The sequence below is a fragment of the Aulonocara stuartgranti genome (genome assembly GCF_965226115.1).
Source record: "Aulonocara stuartgranti genome assembly, chromosome: 7".
Classification (NCBI taxonomy): domain Eukaryota; kingdom Metazoa; phylum Chordata; class Actinopteri; order Cichliformes; family Cichlidae; genus Aulonocara; species Aulonocara stuartgranti.
In genome coordinates, this window is record NC_138945.1 from 48458081 (window position 1) to 48476845 (window position 18765).

General features: G+C 39.8%; 1 protein-coding gene across 19 annotated transcripts in view; it reads left to right on the top strand.

Annotated features, from left to right (window-relative positions):
- The first annotated feature begins 1503 nt into the window (after nucleotides 1–1503).
- The window catches only part of ap3b2 (adaptor related protein complex 3 subunit beta 2), a 60122-nt gene continuing 42860 nt past the window's right edge, over nucleotides 1504–18765 (top strand). For 12 of the 19 annotated variants that reach the window (XM_082538537.1, XM_082538550.1, XM_082538549.1 and 9 more), the window contains exons 1-3: nucleotides 8378–9022; nucleotides 17377–17452; nucleotides 18656–18730. In XM_082538537.1, coding sequence (XP_082394663.1) covers nucleotides 8745–9022; nucleotides 17377–17452; nucleotides 18656–18730 — 429 coding nt within the window. In that variant the 5' untranslated portion in view covers nucleotides 8378–8744. Of the gene's footprint in view, nucleotides 1738–8377; nucleotides 9023–17376; nucleotides 17453–18655; nucleotides 18731–18765 lie in introns of those variants that run through there. The other 7 variants (XM_082538538.1, XM_082538539.1, XM_082538543.1 and 4 more) reach the window with 1 other exon arrangement.

Sequence of the window (18765 nt, forward strand, 5' to 3'; positions counted from 1 at the left end):
TGTGTTTATTATTGTTTTTATACTTAAATACCTCTGCAATGCAACAACTGGTACATGTGTTAATGTTACCTGTGCTCTTTTTAATTCAACTGGTGAGGGATCCACTGCCTTTAACAGCCTCACATAGCTACCTTTGTCACTGTTTTCTCCTCATGTCCTTAAAAATCTATACACATAAAACACATACATATGCACATACAGTGACATTTTTATATCTTCTCCAGAATACTGTATATACCATGGCCACAAGTTTGCATCATGGTGCTGATCCAGAATCCTTCTCTTGTTATTTATTCCTAGTGCTATAACAATAAAGTAATGAGAATGAAAAAATAAAGTAATACTAGCACGCTCTGCTGTCAAGGGTGAGCATTGGTTAATGGTTGTCATGTGACTGATACAAGCCAGATCTTTTTGTTTAGCAAAATTGTGATTAAAATGTTATTTTTGAGGGGCACAGGCGGGGCTCCACATGTACACAGACACATAAAAAAATACCTCAAGAAAAGGGCACTTGGGGCATCCATCAGGAAAGGGGCAGGTGCTCAAGCCCCCCGCATGTGCCTGTACCCAAACACCGCTGCACACTGAGTACACTCTTTCATAGGATCAGACAGAAAGGAGCTAGCTGAAGCAGTTAGGTAAAAACAAACTCACTGTATACAAGTCAGTGGATTTGATCTCTAGCTAGAAACCAGAGTGATGCACCTGGAACTGACAGTGTAAACTTACTGCAAGATACTGAAGATCATCATTCCTGGTTTTTCCAACAATTTGAAAAAAAATTATATCTCTGCTGGGTTGATTTTCTAACAATCCCACACATAAATCCTCACACAGATTGAAATACACACATGTGGACTGAGATTCACAGGCACAAATGCGTTTGCTACAATAATAGCCCCATGCAGCAGGTCCTATACTGTTAGGGACAGCCAGGCTACCATCAGGTCAAACTTTGAAGTCATAAATCCACCATGATTGTGAGCGACTAACCAGATTCACTTGTGTGTCATGACACTGAACTTTTCAACAACTTTAAAGTTAATGGCAATGTTTTCTTCCTGAATTGGTTTCACATCATTTTTTATTTATTTTCCAGCCTATGTCCATTTGATTTATTTCAGTTTATTTTGGAAGTACAGCCTGAGTGTGAGAGAGACCACTAGTTTTAGCAGTGTAGGGGAGAACGGGGCCGGTGAAAGACTATCTACTATACTCTACCACATAAGAAGTTGTGTGTGTGTGTTTTGATAATAACAGGTTTCTAGAGTTAATAGTTGAGATAATACAAATTTTCAACTGCCTGTTATATAAAAATGTATGAAAGAAAAAAAAAAATATACACACACATATATATATATATATATATATATATATATATATATATATATATATATATATATATATATATATATATATATACACATATATCCCGGGGGGGATCCAGAAAAGTCACGTGACCTCATAACACCCCCCCCCGCCCCCCCGCCCCCCAGATAACGGCGGTGTGTATGCGCCTTTAAGAGCCGTGTATCCCGCTGCCTTCTGCACTGAATCGCCGTCGCTGCTGCTCTTTGAGAGCGACAAGAACAAAAACACAAACACACTGAAAGACACGGCTATGTCTGCCAGCTCCGCTTTTAACGATGAGAAGGGCGGCTCGTCCAGCGTGGGGGAGCCGGAGTACGGTCACGATCCGGCGAGCGGAGGGATTTTCTCCTCCGACTACAAAAGGTACGAGCTACCTGCCTCGGTGCTGCCTGTTACTGTTTCTGTTTGTCATATTGTGGGGAGGGGTGTTATGGGCCAGCTTATGGTGGGGGAGGGGCAGCCTTATGTCCGCTAACACGTACATAAAGTATGCTGTAACGTCAATAGATAATAGACAGCATGTTGAACTTTGTTGCTACAGGCCCGTGATTGAAAGCAGCGCCTTCGTTTTCTAGTTCTGAGTCTCGGGCTGTGATTTGGCCGCTATAAGGCTGCGGTGTGCGGCTCGCTGCTGTTTGTTGTTCGCTCCTGTTATTACATTTCTTTGCTCACGTGTGTGAGGCTTTTAAGGTTACGGTGTTTATACGTCATGTTTGTGAAGTGGGATGCGAAAGGCCTGTCACAGGGGGGATACGAGGCCTGAGCTCCAAGGTTTCAGCACCACCCCTGCTGGACAGCGGCAGCAGCTCAGCCTGGTGGCGGCACACAAGCCCGGACCGGAAGGAAGTTCCACATTACATGAAAATAAAACATCATGAGGTCATCACAAACAAAGCAAAACCAGCTAAATAATCATCAGTCATCAGTCCTGACTGCAACTACATTGAGTCGCATTTTTTCAGGAATATTGCATCCTGAACAACTGTGAAAAATGTGTTTAAAAATGTTTTTAAATAACATAGGGCATAATAACTGGTAATCTGGAAAACTTTGACCTTTATTGGGGCACACAAACAGGGAAAGAGGTACACACAGCTATACAGAGGCAGTCTGTGATTGCACATTAGACAATGAACTTGTTAATTAAGCCATTTTTAATTTAATGGTATACACCTGTTTCCTGGTCAGCATGCTCCAGCTCCTTCTACATGTTTATTTAATTTAAGGTTAGTGTTTAAAGTTACAGTGAGTAATTTTTTCACATTTTTAATTGAAAATAAAAAGAATGTATTCATCACAGTTACTTATTGTCAGCAGATTAGAGCAGGGGTGGGGGAACTCCAGGTCTCATGGGCCGGTGTCCTGCAGGTTTTAGATGTGTCTTTGATTCGACACAGCTGATTGCGGGGGTGGCTGTAGCTCAGTTGGTAGAGCAAGTCAGTTACTGATTGGAAGGTTGGTGGTGATGCCAAATATCCTAATCCCCAGTTGTTCTCCAATGCATCCATCGGAGCGTGAATGTGTGTGAATGTTAGCTAAACAGCACTAAAGTAAAGAGGGTTATAGAAGAAAGTGCTTGTATGAATGGAGGTGATTGGGTGAATGTGGCATGTTGTATAGAGTGCTCTGAGTACTCTATGAGAGTAGATAAGCGCTATATAAATGGCTAAATTACCTCCTCAGCTTTCTCTCTGAGTTTGTTCACCAGTGTCCAAGTCCAACAACGTTAGATCCACTTTAACGAAAGTTTCACTAATACCAGCTAACAACATCTTATAGAGGCTCATAGCTTAAAGCACTTAGTCATTTAACAATAGTTTTTTTCTTTGTTTGTTTTGTTTGTTTTTATTGAAACTACTGCTTAACTACAGACAAATTTCAGAAAGTTATTATTTACAAAATAATTTTTTTCACTAGCATGCAAAGTCAAATTGTCATGCGTGAAAAATATCTGATGAGATGGGATTAAACGGTGCAATAGAAATGACAATTTAACACACCGTGCACTCCTACAGTTTTATTTTTGCTTTTTACGACTTTTCCCTCCATGAAAGCCTGATGGGGTATTGTTCTCATTCTGCCAGGGCAGCAACGACACACTGTAGGAGTTTCAAATTGATAACATAGGTGTATCTGCTAAAAATCTCAGATAAGTTTGCATCTCAGTGAACTTGTCCTCAAGGTTATAGGTCACAGGTCAAGCTTTCTGAGAATCTTGTGAATGCAATAACTCAAGAAAGAAGTCACCTAGGATTTTGAAATTAATACCTATGTGTATCTACTTGGAGGCTGAAGAGTACCACTGGCTGCTGAGAGTATTTTTCATTTTGGACATGATGAGCACAAAGGTGACACATTAGTGCAGTGGTTAGCACTGTTGTGTCACAGCAAAGACATCCTGGACTCAAATTCACTGGCCAGCTGGGGCCTTCCTGTGTGGAGTTTGTATTTTATCCAGGTGCCTCTGTGGGTTCCCCCTGGCTTCCTCCCACAGATCCAAGACAGACATGTTAGCTTAGACTAGGTCACTTGGATCCTAAATTGGATGTGAGTATGAATGTCAGTGTGAATGAATTGGCATTGCTAATTTCACTAACGTATACCTCCTCTGTCCCTTTGCCTGTGAACTAGATATCAATCTCAGTATGGCATGCTAAAGGGTCTATCAATCTGTAAAATGCATCTGGAGGCGAGAAGAAAGAGGAAGCTTGCTGCAGGAGCTATAATCGAGGGTGGGCAAGCGTACCTGCAGCATGTACATGAGTCGTAACCCCTAGCTGCAATGTACAAACCACTGCAAGAGGAAGACTCATTGAATAACTTGTTTTCAATGTTTCCATTATTTAAGCTGATCAAACTGCTTCTGTGTTGGATTAGAAAAGGTAAATCTTTCACATTGTGCCATGTGGGTCCTAAATATAAAAAACTCCAACATGCACTATTAAATCTGATAGCGTGAACGGCAACAGTAGTCGGGTTTTAAATAAAACAATTCATGATGCGGTTGTGCCACGCATCAAACTCTGCAATGCTTTTAAAATGAGGCTCCAACGCAAAGGATGTCTCATTTATTAAATCCCTGTTACCTTGGTTTCTCTCTCCTCGTGTCTCTTCTGCTTCTCCTCTACTCACATCTTTGGTGAAAAGGGACAGAGGCACAAGGAGAGGAACTGAGGATACAAGATACGATACAAGAAATGAGGATATTGTATCTGTGTTAACCCTGACTGGCGACTTGTTGCTCCAATGGAAAGGGCAGTAAGCATAAGAAGACTGTGTGGGTGAAGCAAGAACATTCCCCGCTCAGTTTCTAATGCCTTCAGCGTCACCATAATTCACCAGCAGAGGGAGCCATGTGTCTATAGATGGCAGAATTTCAGGCTCTGAACTGACTTTGGATGTGGAGGAGGAGGAGGAGGTTTTGTCTCGAGTTTGTCTGGCAAACATTAGTCATTAGTGCAAAACTACTTGTGATTAAATGCCACCCTCTTTACTGTTTTTCCAGTGTAGGCTGGATATTGTTGATATAGAGATGTGTGTGTGTGCAGAAGTCAAAATTTGCTCAGTGAAGGTGGGTTAACCGGTTTGTCTGCAAACATAATGGTGGAAGCACACTAACACGACCTTCACTGTTGTTGCCTTGGAGACACGTTGGATGTGAAACGTTGCTTCGGTCCTCAGATCGTGCCAATCTTTTTGTATATTATCATCCAGAGAAAAGATCGGCTTTCTTCCGTTTAAAAGTGTACACTGTCCTTCAGCACGTAAGACAAATAAATTATGACTTTGAAAGGACCAGAGACTGATGCAGGTGACTATTTGTTTGCAAGACTTAACGAAAAAGGCCTTGGCTTCTTTTTTTTATTATTATCGTAGGTCAGTGTTCTTAAACAATAAAATCAAAAGTTTTGGGTGCCAGTTTAGCTCAGTTGGATGTGCAGGTGCCCACATACTACATGGTTAAGAGCTGCCGGCCTGGGTTCAAGTCTGACCTGTGGCCCTTTGCTGCATGTCTCTCTTTCCTGGTCAGTCTTCACTGTATCTGTCTAGTAAAGTCAGAGAAAGTCAAGTCTTACAGTGGGGCAAAAAAGTATTTAGTCAGCCACCGACTGTGCAAGTTCCCCCACCTAAAATGATGACAGAGGTCAGTAATTTGCACCAGAGGTACACTTCAACTGTGAGAGACAGAATGTGAAAAAAAAATCCATGAATCCACATGGTAGGATTTGTAAAGAATTTATTCGTAAATCAGGGTGGAAAATAAGTATTTGGTCAATAACAAAAATACAACTCAATACTTTGTAACATAACCTTTGTTGGCAATAACAGAGGTCAAACGTTTACTATAGGTCTTTACCAGGTTTGCACACACAGTAGCTGGTATTTTGGCCCATTCCTCCATGCAGATCTTCTCGAGAGCAGTGATGTTTTGGGGTTGTCGCCGAGCAACACGGACTTTCAACTCCCGCCACAGATTTTCTATGGGGTTGAGGTCTGGAGACTGGCTAGGCCACTCCAGGACTTTCAAATGCTTCTTACGGAGCCACACCTTTGTTGCCCGGGCGGTGTGTTTTGGATCATTGTCATGTTGGAAGACCCAGCCTCGTTTCATCTTCAAAGTTCTCACTGATGGAAGGAGGTTTTGGCTCAAAATCTCACGATACATGGCCCCATTCATTCTGTCCTTAACACGGATCAGTCGTCCTGTCCCCTTGGCAGAAAAACAGCCCCATAGCATGATGTTTCCACCCCCATGCTTCACAGTAGGTATGGTGTTCTTGGGATGCAACTCAGTATTCTTCTTCCTCCAAACACGACGAGTTGAGTTTATACCAAAAAGTTCTACTTTGGTTTCATCTGACCACATGACATTCTCCCAATCCTCTGCTGTATCATCCATGTGCTCTCTGGCAAACTTCAGACGGGCCTGGACATGCACTGGCTTCAGCAGCGGAACACGTCTGGCACTGCGGGATTTGATTGAAAATATAAGAGAAAGAGAGAACTTTAAGAATTTAATATAGCCACTACAGTGTCCATCAAAACGATGAAAAAATATTGCCGTAAACAGTTTATTTTGCGACACCACGAAACAAATGATAGCGTAAAATGAAACGATAGATGTTTTTATATCGTCATCCGATATATATCGTTATATCGAACAGCCCTATTGTCAAGCCATGTTTTCATTGATGTATACTGAGTGGAGGTCATCAAATGCCATCTTTATGACAGAAAGAGTGAAATAGTTAAACTAAGATATGAACATGATATCTTCACAAAGAAAAAAAAGTGAGTTACCTAAAATGTGACGTTGTAAAACACAACCAGGTTGTGTTAATATGCTCACCTTATATCCACAAAGTGTTGTCTTTAAAGTTTTTGTTCAAACTGAACAGTGTTAAATATTATTGTTTGCATTTACTAGTCTGTACTATACTGTACTACTGGCTCTGAATGGGCTTCTGGGATTTGACTTGGCTTCTGGTGACTGGAGCATTGCTGTGTGGAGTTTGCATGTTCCTTCTGAGCTTACGTAGTTTTCCTCATGGTTCATCCGTTTCCTCCCGCAGAACAAAGAAAGGTAATCAGTGACTGGGATGGCTTCACTCTTCCCCTTGAAATTAATTTGGATAAGCAGCTATGAAAATGGATGCATGCGTCTTTTTCCACAGTTTGATTTGTTAAAAAACAGCTCCTAAATTGACTGACTGTCAGGCAACACAAGTGCTATATCAGTGATAGCCAGTAGTGACCAGTGCTTCCTTGGGTTTTAAGGCTTGACTACTGGCTGTAATCTTATATTTAGCATAGTAATGACATTGTTAATAATATTTTCATCGAACTCGAACACAATGTAGGTACCAGCCTTATCTCCATTGTGGCCACACAGAGCATGAATATGAATCATCCAACTTTAGACTATATGAGAGTTTATTAATTTATGTCTTCATATATAATTTTGCTCTCATCCTCCTTCATTTAGAGGGTGTGATAGCACTGCACTGCACCTAAAGACCAGACAGAGAAAAAAAGACAATCTAAGTTAAGAAAAGCCAGCAGCAGTGCTGTGTCGTTGCTGTCACAAATCAACTGTATTTGGATGTTTAAAAGAAAAAAATGTGATGTTCAGCTTTTGGCTTTTTTGAGTGCTTTAAACTGAGAATCAGGAGATCAGAGTTTGAAATGTGTTAAACTGTCAAATGTATTTTCTGAAAAAACTACAGCAAATTGCAGATATCTGTAAATCTTCTGCATTTGTTTTTGTTTTTTTGTTTACTGTAAAGATGCTGCCGGCGCAGCAAGCCCAGGGTTTGCTCCTGATGACATCATGGATAAAAATCTTATTAGTCTTAAGCAAATGTCAACAAATTGTCACTGAGCTACTGCAGATCACAGGAAGCGCGTTATGTCAGTTGTGCTTCAAGGCAGTTTCTTTTTTTTGTTTAGAGCCACATAGAAATATAGCGAGAGAGAGAGAGAGATGTCCTCATCACGACACTGCCAAGAAAGCTGAGTCATGTAAGATGAGAGAAAAAAAGAGGCACAACGATGGCTATAAAAAATGAATAGGATGGAAGGTTTTTAAGCGTAATGCGCGAGCGGAGGGAGGAAATATTTCTGCAAAGGCTTGCTGGCGTTGAGTCCAGGTGAGGGCAGATAAAAGAAGCTGTGATAGACGGCGTGATAGCGTGGAGGGGAGACGTGCAGTTTCTAGCTGTTAATGTGAGGATTTGGAGCAGTGATGACACACACGAGGAGAAGCGAGTGATAACGTGGCAAAAGGTGGGGAGAGGCTGTGTCATTGTTGGTGAGCTGGGATATAAATATATTGTACACACACACACACACACACACACATATGCGTAAAGAGGAAGAGAGTGACTGGTGCGGCAACAGGAACCACATGAGCAGCAGGGAGGAGTCGCGAAAGGAGAGGCGTCACGGCAGATAAAACTCCACGCCCCTCGCTGCCGAGCATCCATTTACTGAGCAGCTGATGTCTGCTGCTTCACTCAGCAGTAACAGAAGACAGCGAGAGAAAAAAATACAACAGAGCTCTGGAGCTACCGCTGGATTTTTAATGGGGAATAGGCAGCAACCTCTCCTCAGGATGGAGCATTTATGAGGAGGCTTGCTGTGCCAGTCTTGCAGGAAATGTCCACATACTTAGCCTTAGAGGGAAGGAGGATTTCTAACAGAGTAGCTGACGCTGCTCTTTGTGGCATGAAAACTGTGTGAGGAGCTCCAGGAGAATTTCCTCCGATTAACCGGAAAGCTTTGATCTTCTCGCAGCTTTTTTTTTTCTTTGTTTTTTCTCTCCACGTGATCCAACCTGTGGTTCCACAGGTCAAGGCGAAGTTTAAAACATGACCGCCATGCAAAAGCTGCTGCAGCTGCCGGTGAACGCGGTGAACATGGTGAAGACCGTGCAAAGTCAGGTCCAAGGCCAGGAGGAGGACAAGAGCCCCGTGCTGACTCCCGATAGCGGGCAGCAGGCTTGGTACAGCGCCCTCCAGCCTGATGAGCTGCGCCACCTCCGATCTGGAGGTACAGGTGGAGGAGGAGGAGGTGACCAGGAGGAACGAGCCCCACTGGAGGAAGGTGGTGGAGGTGGTGGTGGTGGTTTCCAAACTCAACCGCTGCGGTAGGATGAGAACTCATCAGTGCTAGAGTTAAATAAGAGAGTATTTAGCTGCTTCTCTTCCAGGGCAGATTTCAGTGAATGCAACTTGAGAACAAGATTAAAATGTCAAAAATGGGCTAACAGGGTGCTTAACAGTGTAAAAGTGAGTGTTAGCGGCCCGATCCAGTCTTTACTTACTATGTTTGCCTCCTGTTGCTTAGACGTCCTGTAGAACAAATGGCACGGGCTTTACAGCAAGGCATTAGTCTGCTGGTTAAACATGGAGGAAATCTTTTCCAGGAACACCCATGGAAAATTAATTGATTTAGCCGAACTGATCTTAATGTCACCTGACCATGTTGACTCACTCAAATACTTCTCCATACTTGCCACTTAGCTGGCTGAGCAGTAATCCAAGCTTCATGTTCTTTAAAGATCTGATCTTTAAAGTTTGTGTAATATATCATATATTTATGTCACCGTTTTTTTGTCCTATTTCTTAAGAACATCACTTTCAGATATTATTCAGCTGCTGTAAATAGTTGTTTCCTCAATTTTTGGAAAGATGGAAAGCACACTGTACCAAAATATACCAAGTTTTAAGATAGTAGTTCTTTGGAAATCACCTTGTGAGTGCAGTAATGCTATTTAATGACTGTCAAACTATGTTTTCTTTGGCATTTTTCATAGATCAAGTAATGTGAAGTGCCTAAGAATACAACTTAAATGTACTAATTTGTCTGTTATATGTAGACACAACACTAGTTCATCCCTGGTGCCTTTTTAACGCTCAAATGATTTAGCATTAAGTGGCTTAACAAACAAAATCATTCCCTTGAACATTGTCAGTTACAAGAACTGGACCAAAAATGTGTGCAAAAGCAGCTAATACCCAAAGGAAAACTGAAGAAAGTCTGGAGAACTGCTGCTTAAGAACCCTTTAAAATATTACAAGAAAGTCTGGCTCCTTTGACACAAAAAATAAACAAATGAGATGACAATACTTTTGCACAGTATTGTGCAGAAAAAGTTTACTGCACATTCTGAGATAGCTAGTACGTAGAGTGAATAAATAGACTGTAGACCTGCTTCTGAAAATTGGCATCATCATCATCAATCTGCTGGTTGTTTTCTCCACTAATGGCCTTGTCTGATGGCCTCAAATCAGAAAATATTCAGTTTACAAAAACATAAAAAAAGAGACGAGTAGAAAATGCTTGACCTGGAAAAGGCGGAAACAGAAAATGTCTAAAGGAATTACTTATTAAGCTAGTTACTCGTTAATTTCCTACTGAGGCACTAATGAAATAAAAGCGCACTATCTAGGTTCAAGTCTATAAGAATCATAAGGAAGCATTTCATGGACATGTGCAACATGTGCAGTGGTGCAGAGTAGACTTGGCTTTAAAAAGAAGGGAACTGCTATCACATGTCATGGTGCCCCGGGGACCGGGTTGGTATAAATGCAGATGGATGAATTAAAGGCCATAGAGCTACTATAACTAATTAGACTGCAAACCACTAAAATGTAAAGTCAGTGTAGCGCTCTTCAGAAGCTGTTTTTTCTTCAAGGGAGATGTAATTATACTTTCAGATTTTTATTGGGTCATACCTACCAGCTACAGCAGTTTCTTTTAATTTTACAAGACTGGAGAGGCACAGAAATTCTCTTCTGGTTGGCTTTAAGAGGCAAATTCTGCATCTGTAACTGTGGAAAAACAAGACGCGGCTCTGCTAAGAGAGACGGCTTATGTAAAACAGCTGCTTATAAATTCAAGCTGCAACTCCTCAATCTTTCACTCGCCGCTGATTCATGCAAATACATTTTCATATCTTTTGCTTTTGGTGTTATTGCACCCTGTTCTTGATGAACAAACTGACATTACACCTAAAAGTGTGTCATTAAACACATGAAACACTGGCCAAATCCCATGGAGACTTTCCAGAAGGAAGAGTCCCGCTGATCTCTTGGCGATGGTGGCAGGTAACCTGACCGCCCGTCAGCTCTGTTGTACCACACTGGGCTAAATAATTCAACGCTGGTTTGTAAATTCATCTGTTGTTCAGCAGGACAGGGTTTCCAGAGAAATGAGAAACCTAGTGCTGGTATTGAATTACTGCAGGTCCTTTGAGCTCAAGCTGGGACGTCTAAAACCAGTTAGAGGTTTATTTGTCCTGAAGTTTCTCAATATAGTCTTTTAATTTTCTTTTTTTCTTGTGTGTGTGTGTGTGTGTGTGTGTGTGTGTGTGTGTGTGTGTGTGTGTGTGTGTGTGTGTGTGTGTGTGTGTGCAAATAATTGAGCATTCCTGTTTGACACATTCAATGTTTGGCCACAGCAAATGTAATGAATGGTGCAGGTTCAGTTTTAATTAGGTCTTCTAAAGGCTTGTTTGTCATCAAACAGGCCACATTAATCCCTGTCACTTTATTAATTAGTTAGGCTGATCGGGGGGGGGGGGGGGGGGGGCAACACAAGCTGGAAAAGCAAATTGAGCCTTTGATAGGGAAGTTTCACCGTGGCTGCTAAATTTTAAAGTTGACTTTGTCTTTAAGTCATAATTTACTGGTTTCCTGTTTTCTAGAATTGTTGCTGATAACAATCAGTAGAAGTACCACCTCTTTGCCTTCAGCCACAGGCTTTAATTAGAGGTAAAAAGAATGTGTAATTTAAGCAGTGGAAATTTGTCTCATATATGGTTAATTTCTGTTATGAAAATACAGAACTTCATCTCCCATATGAACATATTTACCTTCACAGTCTAGGACTTGGGTTCGACTAGGATTAATCCTAATGACTTAAATAATTTGCTGACTTTCCTTTCGTGCCATCAGCAGGTTAAGGTTTACTTTTCCAGTGAAATATCTCTGCATCCACTACTTGGATGGTTCCCAGAGGATGAATCTGAATGACTTTGGTGATCCTCTGGTTTCAGCACAACCATGAGGTTAACATTTGCTTCATATCCATATGTGACATTTAGACAAACTGATTTGAAATCACAGTCGTACGTCCCACCAGATAAAGGATAATGACTTTGATACCCTGTGAAGTCTTCATTTAGACTCTAGACATTTAGACAAATTTGCACTGTCATGAAATCTAATTTTTCACTTTCAAAAGAAATTGCAATAATGCTGTCATTCAGAGTCAGCGTTCGATTTTTTTTACCAAAGTTGACAAGAGTCTGTGGCCATGACTGTACAAAAGCATACAAAAAACAATTACTCTTTGACTTACTGTATTTTTAAATTTACATTGTTGAGACATTTTGTGATTTATTTGCTTAAAAACACCATTATCGACAGTACACAGTTATTGCGACAAACCTGTTTGCACTATGACCCGACTGTTGCCATGGTAAACCACATATGTGGCCTGATATGTGCTCTGATAGCACTTGATAACTGTACATAAGGTACATATTCTGCCATTAGACGCTTTTATAGCTGTTGGATGTCTTTTGAGGAGCTAGAGCAGGTCAGCGACTAACCGGAAGGTTAGTGGTTCGATCCCTGCCTGCTTCAGTATACTTAAGTATCGTTGAGCAAGATACTGAACCCTGAGTTGCTCCCACTGCATTCATTGGAGTATAAATGTTAGATAGAAAGCACTTAGGTATAGAAAATGTTGCTGTATCAATGTGTTTGTAAATGGGTGAATGAGACATGAATAAAAGAGTTGGCATTTTGTTTTATACGCCAGTTTGAGTCCTCAGTTATAGCAGAAATAAACTATAAAAGAACCAGTGCATTTACCATTTTGAGACTTGCCTTGTAATATTTTTATCTGTTTTTCACTTTTAAAGACAAAAAGGTTTTTCCCACATCAAAGTAAGTAGAAGTTGAGGTTTCAGGCTGTGTTGATAGAAATGATCACTTGTTTTAGCCAAAGGCTGTGATTCATTTTCATTATTTTAAAGGATGAAATGAGCCACTTCCTTCCCTTTCTGCTGTAAATCAACATTAGGCTGCAATATCCATTCATTTATTTTCTTGTTTGTTTTGACCAAAATATAACAAAACAAAACAGCAAGAGTTCTGCACTTGCATCCAAAAATAATCCTTGCTGTGGTGTCTTAATGTGACAGTCTTTGATGAGTGCAGGTTTTTGAAGTGTGTGACAGAGTGAACTATATTATTCGCAATGCAGTGCAATTATTAACACTTTGATGCTTGGCGGAGCAAAAAGCAGAGGCTTTTCTTAGCACACAGACACACAAACGCCTGCGCACACACACTTTAAACTCGGGGCAGAGTCGTGATAAACCGACTGTGTTCTGCAGCAGCCACCTCCTCACAGACTGCAAGCCTCCATTCACTGCTGTCACATGACCAAAACAGATGAATTATATCGTGCACCCCAGCAGCCTCCCACTCTCACAGCAGAGTAAGTAAAAGTTCTGCCTGCAGTTTGATTATCTTCTTTCGGAAGTCATTTGTAGCACTGGTTGGAGCCTGATTTAAATAACATGCAGTGTTGGGAGATACATTCACACTGCACAGGATGAATTAATCACAACATTGTTTTAAGATCATTTCCTCATACATTCTTTGATTTTTGAATCTTTCAGGCTCTCCTGGCTCTCATCATGCCTGGTCTGATTCATTTACCTGTAACAGATATTCTGAAATGTTTACATTTGTAAAATATCACATGTACAAATTTATGGCTCAATCACTTGAAGGTTAATGTCAACACCCTCATAAGGCTAAATTTTAAAGTTATGAATTATAAAACTCCATCTCGCAGTCCATCCATTTTATTAACTGCTTCTCGAGCTCAGGATCATGTGGAGCTGGAGTCTATCCCAGCTGTCTTAGGGCGTGAGGCACACTTGACAGGTCCCCAATGTCTAATGACTGAGAGACTATATAAACCGCGAGGGTCCAATATCTCAATAGCTTTAATTTTAATCTGAAGGAAAATGTTTTGATTTTTTTTAATTTAAAGCATTTTGGACACAACTTCATTTACGGAGAAGATGACAAGATCTGAGGAAGTTACAGCTCTAGCAGTATTTGCAGTACTACTTGACCAATGTGTTTTGACTTGTAACTCAAATGCAGAGCACACAGTCATATACATCCTTATACAAATCTGCCAATGAGGCACCAACAAGGATGGGCTGAGTCTATGATTGTGCGGTTTACTGTTCCTGGCAACAAGGAGCTCTAGCGAAAACTTTGTTGGCACTTTAGCCGAAAGCTGGAAAAGTACAGCCGAGGGGTTGTTTCCCAGTTATGCCATAAGATATGGAGAATACATATAACTGCACATCAGTAATATGTATGCACTTACTGTAGTAATCACTGAATATCTGTTGATTTAATTTATTAAATTGAAGGGTCTCACATGTAGGTGAGCCTCTACAGAGTGTACCACCCATTGCAGCTGGGATAGGCTCCAGCCACCTCCAGTCTGAACTGGAGAAGGATGAATGGATCTGACATGAATTATAGAAGTGTAATGATGTCTTTTAAAAGCTCATACAACTAATAACATATTTAAACTTTGGTAGCAGAAGCTGTATATTGCAACCTGCATGTTGTAGTGATATAAATAAAGAACAATATTTTACATTTGCGTCTCACAGTTTAGGGGGTATTAGCCAAATTCGAAGCCAGCACTATAATACAATATAGATCCCTTTATTTTTCAGATATACTTCAGTTAAAAGAGAAGCTTTAAGAAATACTCTCAATGCCAGCAGCGAGGTTGTTTGTGTGAGGGGAAACCCCAGTTTCGCCACATCTGAGCCTCCCATCTCTCACCTGTTCTAAAACAAGTGTGCAGTCACTCAATAATTTTCAGAGACTCTGGACTCGGTTGTTAGAGTCGATGATGATCCCACGTGGTAATACTGTCAGATGCAACAAAGGCTCTCCGGGAAACCGGGAAATCACTTAACTTCATTTTATTGCATTCTTTGTTGCCTTGGAAACCCGCTGGGGGAAATGTGCAGCAATCACTCCACCCACCACCAACTGAACTCCACCCTTCTTTTCCCATACCACCAAATGACAAGACCCTGATTCGTAATGAAAGGTCTGTCTGCTGAGAGAGTTGTCCTGTTTGGTGGTTTTAGAGTAGTTTACAGTTTTCCTTTTGTGCTAAGTAATGTCAGATTTAAAGAAACTTACTGTATGAGTGCAACTGTTTCCATAATTAGATGTGAAAACATTTCAGAAGCTGCTTTTATTGAATCATATTGTTATTGTGGGTAATTAAACAGCTGGCTGAAGGGCAGAAATTGAATAATACCCACATAACACTGCCAAATTTATATATATGTACACTGTTACTATTAAAAGAAAATAAGACTTACAAGTTGATTTAAAGTGGTTATGATTGAGGGTATTATATAGACAACTCCTCAAAGTTGTCATGCATTTCTGTATTTGTGGAATGAAAATACGTGAAGTCTTTTTGTATCTTATTTATGGGGAAGCAGCCGAATGAATGCTAAGGTTGCATGAAAATGCCATCCATCAGTATTTCAGAATTCAATTAGCCTGGTGTGTTTATCTTGACAGCTGCAGCAGTTGTTCCTGTCTGTATTGTTGTGTTGTCTTACTGAAACCAGTGTTTGCAGGTTCTCCTACAGGCAGGTTTGGTAGAAACTGTCACTGCCGTTTATTTGTGTTTGTTTTGCAGCTGGGTGGAGATGCTTAGATCTACTCAGACTGCTGTGTGAGCTGACCGCTCTGTTGTTTCTGACAGTAATGATGGATGAGCAAAGCTGGAGAACAAAGCACTGTTATACAGTAGTCTGTATGCAGATACAAAGCACAGCTGTTAGAAAATAATATACAATAAAACAATAAATATACTTTGCCAAGTCCAAGTTAGATGGAATTTCGTGTCATCCACATGTGGCTCCTGGATAAAAACTAGAGAATGCGTTTTCAGTTTGCTGTATCAGCATTTCGTTGGCACTCAACGATGGACAAACTGTACAATAGATGCAACAGGTGATAGAGGCAAGTATGCTAGCAGAGCTTATTGCAAAGCCAAAAATAGTATTATGTCTAGATGCAGCAAATGTTAATAAAATATATAATACACATTATAAATTGTAAATATTGCAGTATCAGATGACAGAAACTAAGGAAGAGGATTAGGGCCACTGGGAAAAAAAGTGGGCACATTTATTTTTTCTTCTTTTCCAGAATTCTGAGAAAAAAGTCAAAATTCTGAGATGAAAGTCAAAATTCTTAGAAAAAGAAAAAAAAAAGAAAAAAAAAAAGAAAAGGATATGTCCAAAATCTGAGTCAGATTTCTGAGATTTAAGTCAGAATTCTGACTTTAATCTCAAAATTCTGGAAACAAAAAAAAAAGACATGCCCACTTTTTTTTCCTCCTCCGTAAAAAACTGATATCAAAAGTAATAAAAGTAGTAAAAACTAAATCGAAAACTAGCTTTACAAGCTAAATCCGAACACCTCAAATCTTTATTTGGTTTCTGTTTAGTAATCTAAAAACCTGAAGTGGAAAATGAACATTAGCCAAAGTACAACTGCGCTTGAATAAAATAAAACAGCAAAAGCTTTTATACCCAAAGAACAAGTTAATAGGAAAAAGCTAGTAGACATTCTCTGCTATGGTTTAAAATCTTGTGGTTTAATAGCAAGAATCATCATTAAAGTTTATATAGAGTCAACTGGAGAAGATGACAATTGCTTTACAATCTTATGTTTATATTTTTTGGTCAAGTACAAATATGATAAATTATAATTTTTTTGAATTAGTAATACTTTTCAACTCTGCAAGTGATAACAAAATATTTTACTTGATTTGGTCATCGTTTTGTTGATTTAGCGTGGTAATCATATGTTCTTTAAACTGCAACATCAAAATCAAAAACCAAAGAACAGCGATAAACCCTTGCATATGACGATCTGCAATTAGAAAATGCTGAAGAAATAATATCATTTATCAAACAAGCTGCTGATTCACAGATCACTGGCCCATCATTTGGCTAATAAAATCACTAGACTGTTTATTTAAATAATAAACAACTGTATATGATACTGATAGACCTAATGTATTCTATTTTATGTATTGTTCTACTTCGCTGCATCCAAAATATTTCTAACACTCGTTTCTACCCATTTATCAACAGTCTGTGTTTGAGAAGTCATTTTGTTTTAGCGATTATGCCACGTTCCAATTATCCAGGTATTTTATGTTCAAATGTTTCTTTATTTTGTGAGGCTTTCCTACTTCAAAGAGAATAATTTTGGGGTCACAGCTGTAGTCTTTGATCAATTTTGAGCTTTAAAAGTAAAACATATCAGTACTTCTTGTTGCATTCTGGGTGTTTGGTGGTTTCCATGCTGTGAAATATATTTTTATAATGTTTTCTTCCCACAGACATGACGACTTGAAAGAGATGCTGGACAGCAACAAAGACTCCCTGAAGCTGGAGGCAATGAAGCGGATTGTAGCTGTGAGTATAAATCAGATGGACACAGTGGGGAAATTAGGATCACATCAAGAGTGAGCCATGAAGTTTGTTATCATGCTTTAAAAAATGTCATGGATAATACTGTTGTATAACACTATTTCAGAACAGAGAACAGAATAGAATGTATATGTACAATGAAATTGTGGGTGCTCCACACCAACTTTGCCGCAATACAATATAAATAGTAGACAACAGGAATAAATAGCAAACAGGAGAAAAACGTACAGTCAACAGGGATATATACAAAACAAAATAAATATATACAAAAATAAGTCACGTTTACTGTGGACGATAAACAAAAGATCCTCATAGCCACCATGTCTGTCATTACTTCAATTTTGAAGCCTTGAGCTGAGCTGAGTGTCTTTGCAGTCTCCATCTTGATGATTAGCAACAGGTAGTGTTAACTGTGAAACCAAGGCACACAGCTGACATCTGATTAGCCAGTGAGCATACCCATAATCCTCCTTTCTGTCTCTAATAATGACCATAATTTTTAAAAAATTACTTTAGTTATTATTTAACTGATCTTGTCTGATGATGTCACTGATGCTGTAACGAGCTGATGAATAGTTAACTCATTGGCCTAATGAAGTGGCCAGTGGGTGTAGATTCACATAAAAACCTGGAAATCTTTATTTTATTTTTTAACTAAAGTAAGTGGCTAGCTGGAACATTAACATTGCAGAAAGGGGCAGATTTCCCCCCCTTGAGATTTCACTGATCAGCGGGTACACAGGTGCACAAGGTCAAACCTTTAAATGCAAAACATACAATGCATAATGTTTTACTTATTCTGAGACTAAGAAAAGGCCAGAAGCATGCTCTCTATACCAAAACTGGCGATTAATCTCATGGTATTATTGTCAAAATGCAGTCATTTTATAAAACTGTGCTCTGAGCCATAAGACAAAGGCTGCCTCCAATGATTTAACTACTGTGATAAGAGATGCAAACTGTGCAGTCAGCTGTTAAATATTCATACTCTGTCAGATTTCTACTTCTGAGGCTCCACACCCATCTTTTCATTCATCATTCCTGCCGGGCCAAGAGCACAAAAAAAAGCATCAAAAGATAAAATAAAACATAAAAAATGTATTTTTTCTTGCCAACAATTGAAATGCTTGAAAAATGCCATCTTGTGAAATCTTTGTTATGCTTTTTGGATGCGTCTTTTCTCTGCAGATGATTGCCCGAGGTAAAAATGCATCAGATCTCTTCCCCGCTGTGGTGAAAAACGTGGCTTGTAAAAACATAGAGGTTGGTAATGAACCTAGTCTCATGTTGCTTCATGT